The sequence below is a fragment of the Salarias fasciatus genome, chromosome 2, assembly GCF_902148845.1.
Source record: "Salarias fasciatus chromosome 2, fSalaFa1.1, whole genome shotgun sequence".
Taxonomy (NCBI): domain Eukaryota; kingdom Metazoa; phylum Chordata; class Actinopteri; order Blenniiformes; family Blenniidae; genus Salarias; species Salarias fasciatus.
The window spans coordinates 7,415,863-7,436,645 of record NC_043746.1 but is presented as its reverse complement, the minus strand read 5'-3'; the positions used below and the strand labels follow the sequence as shown (position 1 = coordinate 7,436,645).

General features: G+C 46.2%; 1 protein-coding gene across 6 annotated transcripts in view; it reads left to right on the top strand.

Moving 5' to 3' along the window:
- The window catches only part of tenm2a (teneurin transmembrane protein 2a), a 232,366-nt gene that overhangs the window by 110,974 nt on the left and 100,609 nt on the right, over window positions 1–20,783 (top strand). Inside the window, exon 1 of one of the 6 annotated variants that reach the window (XM_030101664.1) lies at window positions 5,507–6,430. The exons of the other annotated variants lie outside the window; for them this stretch is intronic. Coding sequence (XP_029957524.1) covers window positions 6,379–6,430 — 52 coding nt within the window. The 5' untranslated portion in view covers window positions 5,507–6,378. Of the gene's footprint in view, window positions 1–5,506; window positions 6,431–20,783 lie in introns of those variants that run through there. 6 annotated transcript variants of the gene reach the window in all.

The window sequence follows — 20,783 nt, the reverse complement described above, 5'->3', positions numbered from 1 at the left end:
TTAGTTTCCTGCACCAGATTTGCATTTATTACTTGAATCTACTGTGCAGGTGATGTTGTCAGTTCACCTGCCAATCCATCACTCGCTTGCTTGTTTGTGCAGTTGTCTTCATGTGCGTTTGACTTCATCTTGAAAATGTGAGGATTAAGCTGTAAAGGCCAAGACACAGTGTTCCCCCGCTGAGGAGAACACTGCGGAACCAGGGTGAGTCTTCACACCTTCCTGCTGAGAGATGATAACCTTTTCTCGCGATTCCTCCTTTTTTAGGGGGAGGGGCATCTCGCAAGCTGCAGCTCGTCTGTGCCTGCCTCTGCAAGTCAAACAGTCAAATGAGCACACTCGGATGAAGGCCATCTTATGTAGTTGTGTTTGGATGTGTGTCACTGGGCTTGTGGATTTAAATTTGCGAGCACAATGAATAGCAGTGGAAGCACTGAACCTTCTTTTCACTCCCTCCAAAAATCTAGTGAAAATCCCCTTTTTTGCTTTTTAAATCAGCTTTAGAAAACATCCTCCACTGCTCTGTCTGTCCATCCATCCAGCCTCCAAATTTTACCATATCTGTGATCTCAGTGGCGTACAGAATCAGCATTATGCTCTCTATCAGCTGCCTAGAACAGGCAGCCCTGGTGCTTACTGTTAGCATGCACATTTATTCCAGCACCAGTTTTGTTTTTTGCCACACTGAGCCAAGGGCTTCTCTCTGTTGTTGTCACATCAGCTGCTATATAATGCACGAGCATCTAGCTTTGTCTTCCATTGTAGTTAAATTCAACAGCGTGGAAAGCCTCCAAAGCCTCTTCTGGGAAGGAAAACATCTGCTAAATGGTCACATCTCACTCTCAAAAGCATAGCTGAACCATGCTTTACCTGGTGTGTGCTTTGGCGTGTGTGTCTGTCCACACACCCCTTGCAGGGCGGGTATGCGTGTGTTTGGCAGTGCAGAAACCCCGGCTAACCCCCTCTGTGCTTCCCAATGTCCTGTCTCTGAAGAGCTATGACCATTAAGCAGCTGTTCACTTCTGAAGCCACGGAAAAAAAATGAGAGAGCTGTGAGAATGCAAATGAGTCTTGGTATGCGCCAAAACTTCTCCGGAGGGACACACTGTTAGGTCAGAGACACACACACACACACACACACACACACACACACACAGGCACATACAGTACAGTACGTGCGCCGGCACATGCGTGCGCACTGCCACTGTCGTACATGTGCAGAGTCCCTATTATGTAGTGCAAGGATTCTCTTGAGTATCAAATGAACTTGCTGTAACTACATTTCTCTTAGCATTGGAGAGCAGAGGCTTTAAAGTCCAATACATCTGATTAAAAAAGACTGGAGGTGCTGGCCTCTTCTGCTGTAACTACCTGTCTGAAGCAACACTTGCCTTCCCACTTGTGTTACGGTTTGATACGTTGCCTCTCTTTCATGCTGCAATTGTTTGGTACGCAGTCTATTAGGATGTGGGTGTTGCAAATAATTACTGAGAAAGAGTTTCACGCTGTGCACCAAAATAAGGACATATTGTTCTGAGGAGTACTTGAAGCTTCTTCATGGAGCGGCTGCCTTTTGGAGCTGTCCGTGGTGCTGAAAGCAGTGTGAGCACAGCTTCCTATCCGCTTTAGCTGTAATTGTGGGAAACCAAATCTTTTAAAGCTCACAAATTATGGAAAGTTCTCGAATATTTGAGTACGAAAATTAACATATAATGCTAACATATTATTTAAGTCTGAGTTGATAAGTTATTATTTTCAACTCAGTGACGACTACAAAAGATGATACAAATTTTACCAGTCATGCAGAAATAGTCAAGCTGATCTTGAACGTAACAAGTTATAAAAGCTTTTAAAGAAGGAAAGACGTTAAGTTCCTTGTTATTCGTGGATGTCAGCTGACAGCAGCTAATGTTAAAGCTAAGAGCCGCATCATCGCTCTTGATGTAGAGAGACAGCAGCTTTACAACTCTCTAAATGCACCAAAAGCTATATATGAATCGGCTAATGATTTTATAATAATATTCAGCTATCAGAACAGCTGTGTGTTTGTGTGTGTGTGTGTGGCTGTGGCTTTTCCTGTTGATAGTCATACCACTAAAGAGGAGGAAAAAAAGTGTAAAAAAAAAAAAGAAGTTGTAGTATTTTTCTGTCTCTCAGCCTGATTGTAGCTGAACTGCGGGGAAGTGCATTACTGGAATGCCCTCCCCTCTTTCCCTGAAATGTGATAGTGTGTAGTCAGCCTCTTCCTAATGAGAATATATGGTGAAAGGTAAAGCATTTGATGTGTTTTTTTCTGCGCCCTAATTTTATTTATACACAGACTTAAAGAGGGCTGACACCAGTCATTATTTGCCCTCTGAGTTCAAGGAAAACTTGTGATTCCCCCCGCCGCACGCATGTGCATGTTTCCGTCCGTGTGCACTGTTGCATGTGCATCCACTGCCTGTGCCCCCTCCCTAATAAGAGCTTAACCTTATTAATCACATTAGTGTGCCGAGGGTGGCTCCAGCGACACTCGCACACGGTCGTGCAGACACACACTCGCACTCAGACATGCGCACACAGGCAGAGGCATGTCAATCTGTCATTAGTTAATAGCTCATTAGCACAAGGTGATTAATTACTCTGGCAGGGTGTGGGGATGACAAGGATGGGGGGATGAAGGAGGAAGGAAAAAGGACCACAGAGACAGCGAGCAGCACACAGAAGGGAAAGAGTCGGGGACGGAGAGGGAGAGGTGTAAAAATGGTAACCTCCACTTGCTTCCCGTAGAATGGTTTCACCACTATTGATTTCTGGAGAATATGCTGCAAGGGCCACTCATGCAAGTGTGTCTGTGTGTGCGCGGGGGTGTGCATGCATGCACTAAAGTCCCGCCTCCTCCTGAAGGTGTTTTGCTGGGCTGTGTTTTTTCCCGCGTCTCATGGGGATCAGCTGTAAAGGTTAACTAGTCTTTTCTTAAGCTTTCAGCCTCATGACAAATGACCATGTTCAACCCATGGGGCACCTTATAGCACACCTTCTCTCTTACTCCCTCCCTCTTTTTTCCCCTTCCCCCTCTCTCACGTTTCACCTGCTTTCCCCTGGCACTTCAGCTCAGGGGGCAGGTGGAAGGAGGAGAAACCAGAGGTGGGTGGATGTTAACAGGCAAAGGTAAGGCAGGGAAGAACAAAAAATGTCGCTGCTGTGAGGTAAAGAGATTGCAAAAAAAAAAAAAAAAAAAAAATACAAATTAACAGGCCAGGACTGCAGGAATTGACAGGCTGCCATTCAAAGACCCTGCATTAACCTAAGAGTGTAATAGCGAGATAAGGAAAAAAGAGGGAGTGTAAATCTGCATTAAAGACATGATCCTCGCTCACCTTTGCCTGTATGACCTTTCCAATGCTCCCTTTAATACATTCTTCTGCTTCTCTTTACACCCTCTCGGTACAGCCCCGTGCCCTCCTTCCTGAATTACGGCAGGTTGAATGGACTCTCTGGTGAATCGCGTTCAGTTTTGCTCCCCTGCAGCCTGCATATATACACTCAATATATATAGTTATACAGATCTGCCAGGTATAATGATCCTGAATGGCATTGATAAATAACCTGCACGACAAAATGTATCACTTTGTGTCCACGTGTGTGAACGTACATGTGTGTAAGAGCAGGGACTTATATGTATGTGTCTGTGCGTGTGTGCTTGTGTGTGTCTGTATGTGTGTGTGTGTGTGTGCGCGCGCACGCGCGTGTGCATGATGGAGTATTACAAGGTGTTGTCAAGAAAGCAATTTGTTTCTGTCTCAGATGGGTTTTTTATCATGACAAATCGACGTGAACCTCATCTAGAAATCCAGCGTCTCCTCCTGCGCTCCCTGCGATTCTACCTGGGCCGCGTTCTCAACTTTAATATGATGAAGTCATAACCACAAGCCACCCCCTCTTCCACGCACCCCCCTTCGGTCCCCTTCCCCCTGCTGTAAATCGAGCCGCAACACCTGTGCATGCAGCCATGTGTGTGTGTGTGTGTGTGTGTGTGTGTGTACTGTAGAGGAGCAAACGCCCGTGTGTGAGCCACTCTTGATCTCCACATACATATGTGCGAGCATGTGTGGTACGTGCTCACACATATGAAGCGCGTGTGCGCACGCCAGGGTGCCGCGGCACATTGTGCAGGAGTCGCCGTGCGACTCGTTGAGGGTGTTTGATGGCGTCTGAGAATGTCACATGAAGAAATAGAGAACGAGGCTGACAGTGGTCCTCTGGAGTGGTGGCTCAGGGGTCGTCCTTCACCGCACATCGTCTCCTTCCTCTTCATTACGGCACACGCACAAACACACACACACAGGTAGCTCCCTTTGTGTCAGCTATAGCTCGTCTCCGCAGCTTCAGCCTGATACCTGCTCTTCTCAGCGTGTGAGTGTGTGTCTATTGTTCTCTTTCAGATCACTGTCTGCTTTCATTTGTGCAGCAACATTATTATCCTGGCAGCAAAGTTTTCAATCCACATTATTTCCACAATGATAAAAAAAAGAAAAAAGAAAAAGTAATACTCTTTCTTAAAATGTCCTACTCGGAATATGATTGGCGATACTGAACGATCTAAAAACGTATGTTCAATGATGAAGAGCTTTGACAATGCAGGGCTGCATAATGTCTGATAAGTGACTTAAGTGATGTGTCTGGATGCATACTGAATGTTGATTAATGTGCTCAGTAATGTGGGATTATGCTAATGTTATAATAGCATGATGAGCTGGATGACCTCAGCCTTTTTTTTTGGGTCTGATATGTGACAGGATGTGTGCCCTCTGCTGGTCAGTGTGAGGACCTCCACTTACCTGGTAACCTGCCACCTGAGCTGGTGGCTTGGAGCTTGTGAGGGACCAGAGAGAAAGCCGTATTTGTGTCTGTGTTAATCTGCCGTGCTTGTATTTACTATTTATTTCTGTCATGAGAGAAAAATCAATTGCAATCAGCTTCTTTCTTTCTTTCTTTTTTTTTTCCATCCTTCCAGGACTGAATGTTCAGTTACATTGTAAGAGTTTGATGAAAATGATGATTTGTGAAGCTGCCCTCCTTCTCTATTGTGAGACATTGTTGTGGTCCAACTTGTGAACATTACGGGGATGTGAGCGAGCGCACGCCCATGTGAGATCTGACATATTACTGATTTCATCGCCGCAGTGTCCTCTGCCCTTCCTCCCTCCTGCTTCACATCCCAGCTCCGCTGCCTTGTCTTCCCTCCTTTTAACCTCAACCTCTTCTCTTCTCTCCTTCCACCTTGGCTTCTGTCCTTCTCTCCTCTTGCCACCCGCTTCCCCCGTATCTTCTATACATCATCTAATCCTTCCCTCTCCCCCCTTGCTCTTTGCCTCTGATGTGCACGCTTTGTCACATTCCCATGAATCTGTCACTCTCTCGCGCTTGTGGGCTCCATTGCGTGTTCCCGCCCTCGTTGCCACCTCCTCGTCCTCCTCCCCGACCCCCCCCCCCCCCCCCCCCCCCCTCTCTCCAGCACTACACTCTCCCTCTTTCGCCGTCTCACCCCTTCCCCTTTCCTCTCTCCTTTGGCTCATTCGTTAGCTCCCGCCGTCATCCTTCCTCCCCCTCCATCTCGGTGGTGCGACGACGCTGCGCGAGAAAGGGAGAGTGAGAAAGAGAGAGAGAGAGAGAGAGAGAGCGCGCGGGTGTGTGTGCGCGCGTGTGTGTGTTGAGTCTGCTCTCAGTCTCAGCTGTGGGCAGATGGAGGATGGAGCCACAGCCACATCTCTCCTTGTCTTCTGCTCTGCCTGCCACTGGCTGAAAGGCACTCTCGCTCTCAGCGCGCTCTCGTCCATCCGTTCCCCCGCGTCCGAGCTGGCCTTGATCTGTGACGGATTGGGCAAAGAAAAAAAGAAAAAAGAGGACTGAGGACTTTAACAAAAAAAGGAAGACAAAAAGAGACCTGCAGTGTCCTGGGAAAAGAGGCGAAAGCAGTGCCGGGCATTGCGCTCATCTTTTCCTCCCCCTCCAGAGCGAGGCTCCGTCTCCGCAGTGCAACAGCTACACGTGTGTCGGTCCACACTGCGCGCCGGTGCATGTGTGCCTCTCGCTCGCTCGCTCTCCTCCCGCGCGGTGCTCCGGCACTCTGCTGACGGATTGGGCTTCGCAGAGCTTCTCCGAGAAGCAGACAGAGAAGGAGGAGGAGAAGAAGAAAGGTAAACAAGGGTGAAGACGAGCGGCAGCGGAGGGGAGACGACAGGCAGCGGGGACTTTGACAGGAGGAGGGAGGACAGGGCGCAAAAGATTGAGAATCAAGAAAAGAGGACTCTTAAGGGAGCAGAGAGGAGTGGAGCGTGGAGGAGAGGAGATAAGGGTAGAGGGTTAATCAGAGACAGCGACAAGTACGGAGCGATGCATCACACGGGCAACACAGGAAGAACCAAGACCCTCTCCCATGAGACAGGTAAGCCCCCCCAGACACTTCCTCCTCACTACAGTAGGCAGATGGCAGATGGCATTGTGCTATATTGCCTCCACATAGCAGTGTGACGAACAATAGAGCCACGCTACAACTTGACTGGAGCCACTCGCCTGTATTTCTGAAGCTGTGGATAAATGCACGCACGAGCCTGGATGTTGAATTATTTCTCATTTTTTCCAAGTTATACATTTAAAATATTAATGTGCTGTTATAATGTAGGTCTATATATATACAGATATAGACATATAGATATATATTTAAATAAATACCCAGGCACACACACACACACACACTCACATAGGGTGAGGTGAGGTGTGTGTGTGCGTGGTGGGGGCAGTAGTGGTGGTGATCAAACAGCATACATCTGAATAGAACTTGGCTTTGATGTGCCCTTGAAGTTATGATTGGCATCCGTGAATGCCAGTGAATGTGCCGCTCGACCGCGAACCTGATTCTGCATGTTCTTTGCGGTCAATTTGAAGTTGGTGCGGCTGTGAAGTGCATTTCGGGGTGTGTGTGTGTGTGTGTGTGTGTGTGTGTGTGTGTGTGTGTGTGTGTGTGTGTGTGTGTGTGTGTGTGTGTGTGTGTGTGTCAGCCTCCAGCTTTCTCTGGTGAGCACGTTCCAATTGATGGTGATTACAGTGATTGACAAGTGGGCTGATGGGGAGAAATGGACGGGACACGGGCCGCCCCTGTTCCACATCAATCCATAATTTATTCATGGGTCCGTTCCTCAATATTTACAAGGCTATTTCCAAGCATTTGCCTTTCTGAATCAATGCTGATTAATTGATAGAATATTTAGATGTGATTCGGGCCTAATTTAAAAATCAAACCGGTGTCATGTGTTGTGATCTCCATGTGTGATTGTGCATTTTTGTACAACAGCGGAATTCATATTTAGTGTGACCGAAACACCTGGTAGAAACAGTCTGACCTCCGGGGAAAAGGTTAAATGTGTCTGCAAGTGCATCTCCAGGTCTGTATCCATGTGTGTGTCCATGTTTGTGTGCAAGTCATATAATAGTTGTTTGATTGCTTTGTGGGTGTGAAGGGATTGCTAGCACTCGTCAAGCTAATCAAACAGTTCCCACAGACAATCACAACGTGGCACACACCCCTCTCAGCAGCTCTGACACATCTGCCTCCTATCGGAACAAACATTATGAATTTACAAGCGAGACAGGCGGTGTGTGTGTGTGTGTGTGTGTGTGTGTGTGTGTGTGTGTGTGTGAGTGAGTTGTGTTCTTTCTTTAGAAAAAAAAAAAAACATAAAGGCAACATTGTCTTAGGAAACACAGGCCTTTGACAAGCTCACACACACACACAAACTCCCCGAACCGCCCACACGCATACACAGGCGCACAAAGGCGCCCACCGACACACACACACACGCACACACACACATCTGTTACAGGGATCCGGCCCAGCGGTGGATAAATGTGCCTTTCTGATTGCTGCCACAGACAGGACGTGATTGGCATGGCAGACCAGGGAATTAGCCATGGTTTCCATGGTGACTAATTAGGAGGGTCCTGACTGGTGGGCTTATGAAGACAGATGACAGATCGGTGGTTCACTTCCTGCTTTACATATCGGGGGGTCCCATTGGTTCGCCGGACCCCCTGCCATTCGAGACAGACAGAGCCTCTGCGGGCCGCCTCGCACGTGTCCAGCTGTCACCAAATATGCGAAAAATTGAGACTTATCCCAAAACCGCAGACAGAACTGAATCACCGGCTTCATTTCGGTGCCGTGTTGTGTGTTTTTTGGCAACGAGCACATCTGAGTACATATTTACTCTAAGTTGTATTTCAGCTTGACCCGGCTCGTAGGCAGATACCTGTCGAGCGTTCCCTCATTGCTTAGCCGCTGCCTCGCGCAGTAAACACAACATGTGCATGGCTTTCGGCAGTCGAGACGTATGCATATTTAGAGGCTCATTCAGAAGACACCCCATTTTATGTGACAATAAACAAGTCAGAGGCACACACACTCACACTGATTATGTAGCTATAGGGCATGTGAGAGAGAAATAGGTGTGATCGGGTCCATCTGTGGCAGAGAAAGAGAGAGAGCGAGACACAGAGAGGGCTCCATCTGTGGACACCTGCCCTTCCTCCGGGCTGCCGTCCCTTTTTTCTCTCAACTGCCAACAAGATCTGTGGATGCACAGGTGCAAGTGCGTCTGTGTGTTTTTGCACAAAATCCGGAGATGGTCTGTGTGTTGCCGAGACGTCTTGAATCTTATTGTGAGGAATTTCACACTGAGCCAAGGCAATTTCAGGCACAGAAACTGAAAACCAAACAAGCTCTCACTAGTAAATATGTAGAAGTAAATTGTATTGATCATGTTTTTTTCTTACTTGTTGTTATCATAAGCTTAATGCACCAGCGAAACAGGCATCAGCAACTCCTCGTGCCAGGAAGAAATTGATATTATGGCTGTGTTGAGGGGTTACTTTTGGCACTGTGTAGGTGTGATTGTTGCTTTTCCTTCCAGGAATAACTTCAGTGCTAATATCTACAGTTAAAAATGTATGCAATTAAAAAAAATAAAGAAATAAGCTGTTCAGGTGTGCGCGGCTTAACTTTTACATATATATTAATAACCACTGTTCCCACCGTTGAGTCACACTCAGTGTACCATCAATAATTGATGCTTTCACAACTATCCAGGATACAACACGCTGTTTGCACACCTTAAAAATAAGCAGCCGGACAGAAGAAGTTGTGAGAACAGGTAGAAGAGAGTGAGCTTTCACCTATCCACTGCCTTCCTCTCGTCCTCCCTCTCAGTCAGGCACCAGCTCCACCTAATGGCCTCTGCAGGTACTGAGGCACACACACTCTTTCACACACGCTGACATGCACACACAGGCTTTGATTAAAATGGCTGGAGTGCGATTCCATTTCACCAAGACGAGCGAGGCAGTTGGAAAGTCACTGAGACAATGGCCTTTTTTTTTTTTTTTTTTTTTTTTTGTGGGGGGGATGAGTGGTGGATGGACGTTATATTTATTGGAACACAACCCCTCTATGCAGGCAGCGATGCTGAGGGGAAGAGAGGACACAAAAGGAGAGGTGATTGGAAGAGGCACAGAGTGGGAGAGAGAAAAAATGCCGAAGCGATTGAAGAAGACGTGCGTGTCACGGCTAAACAAATAAGCATGTGTGGGAACAGATGGTAATAAAGTTCTCTGTTACAAGACTAGTGGCTCTTATGTGCGCACACATACAGACACGCCGACACACACGCACACACACACACACACATACGCACAGCTTGATTATGCAGAGTATTGGGCCATGAGTCATTAAGACTTTGCCTCAGTGAGGCTGACTCAAAAGTGAGCAACGACAGACATCTACAAAGGCCGGTCACTCGCAGTCATCTTTCTCCTCTCTGTCTCCACTCCGTCCATCTGTCTCGGTCTGCTTCACTCCCTCTCCTTCTTTATCCCACCTTCTTTGGCCTCTTTACCCACTCCTGTATTTTCCCCTCACCTGCTGATTTCCTCCTTCTTTCTCATCATATTTCCACTTCTCCCGTCCTGCTTTAGGAAAATGAGTTTTTCCTCCGCTTTTAGTTTCCCATCTAGTTTTTTTTTTTTTTCTTAAATCCAAAAATGTGTGTATAAAGATGTGTGTATGTGTTGATGTGTGAGGGCGATGTGTCCTCAATCACAGTGAAAGCATTTGTTTCCCTCCGCCAGGAGAGATAGATTATGCATTTCACTCCTTTTCGTCGCATTGGCTTCTCTCTCTCTCTCTCCCTCTCTCTCTCTCTCTCTCTCTCTCTCTCTCTCTCTCTCCATCACGCGTTTTGTCCTCCCCACTCAAGGTCAGTTGGAAGATTGCTTTCAGCCCCCTGTGTCCTCCCCAACGCACCATGTTTTATTGTGTGTATGGCCATTGGTGCCGGCGCGTTTGAGCATAATGGGCTTGTGCGCGTCTGAAATCGTGGAATAGGGACTTGTGTTTTCGTATTTTTCAATCTGTCCCATCTCTCATCAGGTGTGCACAAGTGTGGTTTTATTGTGCGTGTGTGTGTGTGTGTGTGTGTGTGTGTGTGTGCGTGCGTGTGTGTGTGTGTGTGTGTGTGTGGCCTGCTGATGAAAAAGCAGGCAGCTGGCAATCAATCTTACTTTTGGATTCTGCTTTGAGGAAAAGGAAATCATTAAGATTAAACACAGCTGATATTAAAACGTTAAGACATCAGAGTGTGTGTGTTTTTTTTTTTTTTTCTAAATTGAACACGCTTTGAAAGTAAAATGCTTCAAGAAGGCGTCCGCTGGAATTCTATAGAAGCGTTTTCTTCTGTAAACATTGAATGTTTGTATTGGGTTTTTTTTTTTTTTATGTGAGCATGTGTGTCTGCCGTATAGCGTGTGACCGTTTTTTTTTTTTTCTTTTTCTTTTTGTGTGTGTGTGTGTGTGTGTGTGTGTGTATGGACGGACGGTTGGAGGTATTAATTTTCACAGTGGTGATTTGGGTGAGTAAAGGGCTGGCAAGCTAACTGGTGTTCTCAGCATGCTTTTGTGCATGCGCACCCGTATGTGTGTGTGTATGTGTGTATGTGCGCGGGCGTGTGTGTATATGTGTGTGTGTGTGCGCGCGGGTGATCAGTGAGCTGGCTGGTTTTACGCTTCACTACCCTGGCTGCTCATCCATGTGTGCCATCTGCATGTGGCGCTGCCATGTGTGTCACCTATACCCCAACACATCCCACTCTCCTCATATCTGTAACCATCCCTCCATCCACACCTGACACTGGCTCATTGTCTCCTTATCTCTGGCTCGTCTGCTTTCATTTCCAAAGCTAATTTATAAAAAAAAAAAGGGGAGCAAAACAAAAGCTGACATCGCATCAAATTTAAACCCTTTCACTTACCTTGTTGCTCCATATTAATAAAGGAGAATGATATTTTTACAACGTTATTCGTCATTTTCGTTCCTCTTTTAATTGTTCTTTAAGCAAGAAGCCATCATGTCCTCCATCAGAGCTGCCTGTGTAGCATGCGGAGCGCTGCCATTTGTTAGCTATGCAACGCTAACACTCTAAGTGATCGATCCATGCCAAAGCTAACTATGAGACAGATGAAAGTGTCACAATTACAGTCAGGCTGAAGTGATAAATTGATCCTTGTATTTCTGCTGGAAAGGAGTTTTTGTCTGAGAGACGCCATCGTTCATGCGCACAGCCTCATTATACCTTCTGGTGCAACAGCGACAGCCGTGACTCATTGACTCATCACGCCGTTGTTTGTAAACTCGAAACCCGACTAACCATTCTCCATTCCATTCTTCATCTTATCTAATGTTTCCCATTTCTCTGCTATCTCTGCCCCTCTGTTGCAAGCCCCCGTCCACGTATCCTTCTCAGCACCTCCCTTCATCTTTAATATCCTTCTCCCCAAAGCACTGACTCCGGCTTCCTGAACTCTTCACCCCTTCTTTTGTTCTCCCTCCCGCATCTCTTCCTCTTTTCTCCTGAACGCTCTCCTCAGGTCTGCGTTATTAACATAAAAAAGGAGGAGAGCGGCTCCCCGTCTCCCTCTCTCTCCCTCTGTGTCTCTCCCTCCTCCAGTCCAGACTGTGAGTCACTCCACTCTGCCAGCTACTGGCTGCTTCCCTGGGCTGTCAAGTCCCGACAGATGTGGAAACCCATTTCAAAGATGGGGTGAGGACAGCGGCCTGCGCGCCGCACAGTTGCGCCCGGCACTTAGGAAGAGCGGCGCTTTCTGCCGCGCAGAGTCAGGTAGTCTGTGGCGCCGCTTCAAGAGGAAAATAGGTCAAATATGGGATTGTCTCACACGCTTGGAGAAGGAGTCGCGTCTGCCTAAGCAGCAGTGGAAACGAGGCTGCTCCTGGAAGTGGAGGAGCCGTCCTCGTAACACCCCGTAGTCGTCTTTTGTGGCTCTCTGGAGAAGGTAACTCCTACCGCTGTTACAACGGGGTAGCGTGTTTAGATAATAGTGGCGCTTAATGCGCGAGTGGCGGTGGAGTAAGTACAAAATGAGGCCGGGAGCCACCGGCTGATAGCGCTGCGCTCCTCCCTTTACTCTGCCCCTGTCACATTCATTTTCAAGGAAGATATTATCGATTACACATGTGCGCTAAATCACGGAGAGGACTCGGAGCCTGTCGTCATGCAGACAGTAATGCATTACAGAGTTAGTTTTATTACTTTTGAATTACTTTGATGAACACACTAAAATGGCTCATCCGAAAAAAGATACATTAGCAGTCCATCAATTTTGCGAGGTGGATGACACATTCAACTAAAATGTTTTTTCACTCTTCCCTCAATTAAGTCGACATAATGTTCTCACTTCCACAAGGAGGCGATTAAACGGAGGAACACTGAAGCTTCCATTTTCTTTCTTTTCTCACATTTTTTTTTTCCTTCCCCTTATTTTGGCATTCGGTCATGGCGTACGTCTATTTAAAGCCCAGGAGGGATTTGCTGAGTAGAAACTACAGTAGATTTGCTTTTAACCGTAGATTCAGACTTTGAAAGAACTCACAAAGGCCGGTGTGGCTCTGCTACGCAAATAAACCGTGATACAACAGAGTAACTTAGGTATTTCTCTGTTTGTCACTAGCTCCACACACACACACACACACACACACAGGCAGTGGCTCCAGCTGCTGTGCTAATCAGAAGGTGTGTTTTGAGGAGACAGGGCACGGTGACCTTGCCTTGGGGATGATGACAAAGTGAAACTCAGTCCATGCATGCATGTGTGTTTGTGCATGTGTGCGTGTGTGTGTGTGTGTGCCTGTGTGTGTCTTACTAATGACCAGTGCTTAAGGGGGAGACGAGGGGAGATGGGCCATGCAGCAGGGCAGAGGGGACAGCGAAATGATTTCATCGATCATTCTGGATCACCTAAACAGCGCCACATTCATCTGTGTGTGTGTGTGCGAGTGCGAGCGCATCTCTGTCAGTCTTTTCTCTCTCGCCCTCGGCCCGTATTGACACATATCGGGACTCGCGCCTCTTGTCCGTCTAACCTTTTTCTGTTTGGATGTGTGTGTATGGTCTCAGACTGATGCTGCAGTGATGGCACTGGCCGAATGCCAGCTTTTGCACAGTTCCATTAGCATTGCGAAGGCTGGCCGTAGATTGCTATTGATTGACTACGGCCTGTTTTCATTGGCTATTCGGCCAGGAGCACGCGCTTGTGCGCACACACACACACACACACACACACACACACACAACACACAACACACACACACACACACACACTCTCTCTCTCTCTCTCTCTCTCTCTCTCTTCTCTCACAGCAGAGTGGATCCCAGGTTTTGTGAAATCGAGCTCAGATTTCTCTTTGGTTTCTGTTGAATTCTTTAAACTTTAAAGTGATGAAGGTGGAGATGAATATTTTATAGTGTCTCTTGTTTAAAATATTTTTGTACACCTCGTGCTCGTTGCTTGGAAGAAACTTGAAAAAAAAGCACACTACGTTGACTTGTGAGGATTTGTTCGACATGCACGTGTGCCGTGCGCGCCGCAGTCGGCTCTGACATGGACTTGAGGACACCCAGCTTGTCGATGGCTAAGCTTTGGATTTTACACAAATCAATGCAAAGTGACTGGGCCCTGGAGCCACTTCTTAATGAGAACCACTGCTTCGAGATCTGCCTTCACCTCTTCTTGCTTTTGTTCTGTTAGTTTCTCACCTGCTGCTTTATCGCTGACACTGTTTTTATTTTCAGACGCTTTCATTTCTCCCACCTTTTGCCCTTTGACTACCCAGAGAACACACACAGACTCCAACTGCATTTTTGTGTGTTTTTTTTCTCTCCCTTAAAATACTCTCAGACAGCCCGATGTCAGACCTTTCGCGAGCGGTGGCTCCTGTTGTCCAACATGCGAGTGTCACAGCAGGCAAAACGGCGCCTCCAGATCAAATTGCATCATGTTCTCACTGGAAAAATACAATCCAAAGAAGATTGAATAACACCCATCACTTGATAATTCACATACTGCTACTGTTACTCACTCATGGTGCAAAAAAAACGTGCTGTGTCTGCAGCTGTGTGCAAATCCTCCAACAGCTGCATGTATTGTTTAGTGCAGAGTGTGCACACACACACGAGAGAGTGTGTGGCGCTCGTGTGTGTGTGTGTGTTTGTGCGAACACGTCGAGGGGATTAAGGTTGTAATGCAGGATTATCCAGCAGGTAGACTTCCCACTTCTTCTGCTGAGGAGGAGATGGGAAGGCAGAGTGGATGGGGAGGAGGAGATGGATGGGCCGAAGGACAAGAGAGGAAAAGAAAATAACAGAGGAAAAAGGACAATGCAGGCGCGTGTGTGTGTGTGACTAGTGTGTTCACTCCGTTTTTGAGCACTATAGACGCAAGGGGCGGTGATGGCCCAGACTTTAGATCACAGAGCTTCTGACTGGAAGGTTGGATGGTTGCATTGGGGATTTGTGCCAAGTCAAACATGCAGATCACATGATCAGGTCGGATGACCCTAAAAGGGAGAAACCAAAAGATGAACAAATATATAGAAAACTGAAATGTTTTTAAAGGCCTGATAGAAGACTTTTCTGAAACCTTTTTCAAAGGAAAATCGTACATGTATTTTTGACATCCTACCCTTCAGACCCTTTAAGTTGTTTCACAAGCATCGTAGCTCCATGACGATTCACACATCTCGGCTCTAACTCGAGGAACAGCAAACAAACCAGCTCCGGATGATTTAAGAGCTGTAGCAGCTTCATATTGTACAAGAAAGTCAGGGATGCATCTTGGGGCTAAGTCATTTAATGATTTATAGACAAGGCGTAAGATTTTTCTCCACACCGTGACACACTGGAAGCCAATTCAATGTCTGCGGATGTGGTGTAAGAAGAGTAACATGGAGAGAGACAGGGGTGTGTGTGTGTGGGGGGGGGGGGGGGGAATAATGGTTTTGTACTTTCCAGGTGAAGCACCAAATACCACATTTTCTGAAGCCACAACAGGAACAAATCATTCCTCCACCTTGTGTGTGTTTGTGTTTTCAAGTCAGCATTTTTTGTCCCTTTTGCTCTTTTTTTCTTCTCCTTCTTCTTTTTTTTTTGTTTTTTTTTTTTTTTGTTGGAGCACTGCTAACTGCACAAACTACTGTTTGAACATAACGGCGCATATTCAACTATAATGAGAGTTGAGTCTTTGCCATTGCACCATTCAAAGTGGTTTTTATTTAGTGCAGCATGCTGCTTCAAGGTCCCCACTGCCTTTGCTCATCAACAATTGCCAAGTATTAAATAAAACATGAGGCGTAAGAGCAATGTGAGCAAAGGAACCCGTGTTCCCCATTTAAAGCCCACACGAGGTGATGGTGCACACATGCAGCATCCAGGGGTCTGGATCTGTAGCTTTTTGTAATTGTTTTGGACTAATCCTGGTTTTAATGCGCCTCTCGCAGCAGGGGGAGGCCTTCGCGCCTAATAGACAGTGGATTTCTTTAATTACGCTGGTGTGTGTGTGTGTGTGTGTGTGTGTTGTCATGTATGTTTAGGAAACGGGGAGAAGCGAGGTGCTGGATCGTACGGGCCCCTTCATGATGAGAATTTACCTTGGAATTTTATGCAAGCGTTATTTAATGAACTATACGAGGAAATGAGAACAAAGAGACACGGAGGGATGGAAAGCATCTGTGGCGCAATGTTCGAATGTAGATGATCCGCACGCGCACGCCCGTACACGCGCACGCCCGCAGACGCAGCAAGTGAACCCTTGGCAGTACTTCTCCAGTCTGTTTGAAGTAGTGTCTCACGGGAGGCTATAGGACTGTGGCAGTGTTTCACCCACTCAAACACACACTGGCTCGCAGGGAAAGAGGGAAAAGGCAGACAGAGGAGACAGTAGGAGGAGTGTTTCTCCTCAAACACACTCCAGCTCGTCTCATCCCTATTTCCGGGTCTCTCGCCGCTCGCTCTCCGCGCAGACACCGAGCGCTCAGAGAACAGGTTGAGGTTGTTTACAGCCACACACTTTTTTTTTCTCTTTCTCTCTCCCCCTTTCTCTTTTCCCCTCGGTGCCCGTGCGCTCGTATCTCCCTCTATCATGCTCACGCCGACCGGGTGAGATTGAAACAGCACACCGGGGACGCAGTGAGGATATTACCCAGGCAGCATCGGCATCAGACGGGAGACTTGTCATTTCATTTTGTCACAGTCTCAATTAGAATAGCCGGCCGGAAGGAGATGACTTCGGCCACGGGAGCCGGGCACCGACACCAAAGCCTCCTGATAAAAAAGCGACCCCCTCAAGAATATCTTAAAAAACACACACAGCTGTGACTGAGAAACACTCGTCTCTGTCTCTTCTGTGAGCTGCGTGACCTGATCAAGGCTGCACAAATTTAAAGCACCACTTGCCAATTTCAGGGCCTGTAACTTCATCAAACAAGCAATAGAGGCGAATACAGAGGGGAATAAATAGAGTGGGAAATCAAAACATGCCACATGAGTGACGGTCGGGTGAAACGTATCAAAGGTGTGTTTTCTTTATTCAAGTACGACTTAAAAAAAGCTTATCTGAATGTTTTCCTGTCTCCCAGCTTCAGCCAGTTGTCATCCAATAAATGCAGAAAGCAAACTAGCTTGCAAAGAAACACAAATGTGGACAACAATCCCACTTAAAGACAGAGCTGCAATACTGCCAATCATTTTTTTTTTCTTGTTACTTCTTTCTTTTTTGGTTGGAGTTTTTCTTGCAATTCCCCATAAACACTGTAATTTGCTGGATCCTCCTGCATGGGAGCAGGGAGGCGGACGCGGCGTCACATCCAGCCATATCTTTTAGCTGCTGTCATCCTTCTTTCTTACTCGTTCCACCAGCCCTCTGGTGTCCCCTGGTACAGCAACAAAAGCAGCTAATGGAGAAGGAATGTACCTACACACAGGCACAGATGGGGGAGAAAGAGAGAGAGAAAGAGAGAGAGTCACCCAGGCAAAAGAAGCAGAGGAAGAAAGAGACGGATGGAAGCAGGAGGGATGGCACAATGTCGTACGGCAGAGCGGAGAAGAGAGTAAAAAGCTCTCAGTCATGTTGCCAATGTAACACCCTTGTTTCATGTGTTTCCACGACTTCAGCTCCAAGTTGTAAAGTAGTTGCCTGCATGCTCTACTTTTGCCAGACACACACAGGAAAGTGCATATTTTTGGATGTCAGTATGCCTGCAACTGACTCAGAGTAACACAAATAGTGGCGTATAATGGAGGACACCTGTTCAGCAAGCCGAAGTAGATATTTTAAACTAATCGCCATAAAACACTTCTTTCATCCGTCTTCTTTCCAATTTAGGATTACATGCTGCCCGAGCCAATCCCATGAGCAAAGGCTGGGAATACTGTGGACAGAGAGACACTCGTTCACATTCATATCAATGAGAGTTTAGTCGCCAATTAACCTCAAACGCAGGTTTTTGAACACATAAGGTTCCCAAATGGACTCCCTCCCTGATGCACAACCACTACGCGCTATGTGGATTTTTAATGGCACTTTTCTCTGCTGAAAGAAACTAATTCAGTTTAGTTGCATAAAGGAACACAATTTACTGTATGTACAGACAACTGAATATATCAATGTGGAAATGTGCCACACTTGCAAGCACTTGTGCTCCCGGTTAAAAATGTGTCCACATACAGATTGAAACGAAAAATTAAAAAAAAAAAGAAATTACTGATTGTGATTGTCCAGAAATGGGCAAATTAAGCCATTTTGATGGCCACAAACATTATATTCCTGCTGTCAACAGGACATTTTAGACTCAATGCTACTAATTAATTATCATCAGTTTTACATTTATATATTTGTTATTTAAATTTAAAGCTGGCTTCATACTGTTTTTGCAGAGCACTTGCAATTGGAAGTAATTTAGAGGAGACTTTGTCTTTCTCATGCAAAACCATTAATGTTTTATTTTGTGAAATTGGCTGGCATGTGACCTGCGGGCCACCAGTTGCTCTCGTCTTTGATTGTCTGTTCGGCTGCTCCGAGCAAGTCATTACAACTTTCAACAAAAACTTTAGATTAGTTTTCATGGACGTCCCTCCTGCTGCAACCAGGATTCGAACCCGTGCCCTCTCCAATTCTCAAGGTCACAGCTATAATAAAATGCATCCGTTCTATTCCTCATTCTGTTTTCTGATTTCCACTTGCATAAATATTTCCCCGTATTTCCATCACATTCTTGCTAGTTCCACAAATATTACAGACATGAAAATTTTTTATTATTTTATCCATGTTGGAAAATGTGTCTGCTTCAAATTATCGCCATTATCAGGAACTTATGGTTGCAGAGCCGCATTTCTGATGAAATCTAATTATATTTAGATGCAAATTACACGATATCGTAAAACTTTATGAAAGCCTGCTTATGAAGTGTTACTGAGAGTGCTCCTCATTCCTCTTTCACGTCTCCCTCTTTTCCTCTTCCGCCCTTGATTCTGTTTCCATTCCTCTCTTCTTGCCCTTCACCTTCCTCCCCTCCCTCTCTTTCATCCTCTCACTCTTTCTCGGTTTCTAGAGGCTTTTTTTTTTTTTCATCTCTACTTAGCTTTTAGTGCTCTTCGGTGCCCCACTCCAGGGGAATCCACCTCTTTCCAGACACTGCCTTATTTTAGCAACACAGGCTGGTCCATTGAGAGCTCTGTCAGACCTCATACACTGTGCCGTCTGCCCCTCTGTGTGCCTGTGCGTGCGTGTGTGCGTGTGTGTGTGTGTGCATCCGTGCACACACATTTTACTATGTTGCAAGACTGACAAATCTCTCATTGTCATCAAGAAATCTCCGCATGATTTCCGGACTTTCAAACACTGGACCTTAACACTTGTTGACAAGCTCTAATTACAAGGGTCCTAATAAGAAAAGAAAAAAAAAAAAAAGGAATATTTGTTTTCTTTTGCTTGTTTTAATTTCTGTGTTTCTTATGTAACTTTTCAAGCAGTCAAAGCTACAGGTGAATTATTAACGAGTAAGGGAATTGCCGTTCTACTTCAGATCTCCCAACACTTCTTACAAGAAAAGTCTCTGAAGGAAGGCACGCATGAAATACCAAACACCGCTGGTCCTCTCTGAAATCCAGCAGCCATCAAGGAATTTGTGTGTTGTGGAGCTTGCAGACTCCACTATTTGTGTATGCGTGTGTGTGTTGTTATTTCCATTCAAATATTCCTCTTTTTCCCCTCCTCTCGTTACAAAAACGAATGAAAGGAAAACAAATCATCACCCTCATTCATCCTCTCTCTCTCTCTCTCTCTCTCTCTCTCTCTCTCTCTCTCTCTCTCTCTCTCTCTCTGAGATCGCCAGGTATTCGGCGAGCAGCGCAGTGGTGCAATGAAAATGAGCAGGAAAGACAGAACATCTTCACAAGCATCACTGCGGGCCAAATGCCTTATTATGTCAGATTTACAAATTCCCCACACCCGTGTTGGAGGAAAAAGTGACCTACATAACTACAGACCAGAAAAAAAAGAGGGGGGGAGAAAAACCCACCATTGGCCCAATTCTCCTCTCCTCTTCTCTCCTCTCCCTCATTCTCTCTCGTCTCTGCCGCTCCCTCTGTAGCTGCTCTCTTTCTCTCTCATTTCGTCACCCCTCGTTTATCTCTATCCTTTCCCCGACAGCGGCTTTGTGAGTTATCACCCCTCATTCAGATGAGAGGAATGGCGTGGATGTCTGTTTTTTTTATTTTTTTATTTTTTTTCCTGTGGGGTTTCTATTGTGTGTGTGTGTCTGTGTGTGTTTCTTTTACCTTCGTATTTGAAAGTGTCTATGTGTGTTTGTATACATCCTGTAAGTATTTAGTTATATGATTGGCACTGCTAAAATGGTATAGTCGACCGGGGGGGGGGGGGGGGGTTAGCTAGGTGATCCAACCAACCTGCTACTAGGTAAACACCATCTGTTCACACCAAACTCTCCCCTCTCCGACATCATGACTAGAATAGAGTGATCCAATTGCACCTCTCCTTACACACTTGCACCGTGCCAGGTTCGCACCAAGGTGTTTAGGTAGGTATGTGTGCACGGGCGTGTGCATGTGAGGCAGCGATGATAACAGATAATGACAGAATTGCCAGGTTTTTGGGTTTTCACAAGGAAAAAATGCGCACAAAAGCAAACATATTTTCCACCCTGTCCTCTCTGGATGTGCGAAGTGTGTGTGTGTGAGAGAGTGTGAATGTGAGACACACTGCATGCCTATAGTATGTACACATATACCTTTACACACCTTTGGACACATGGCACATGTTTAGGTATAATTGATCATTCCTGAGCACAGTTTGAACACAGAAATTCAGGCATACAGAAATCTAC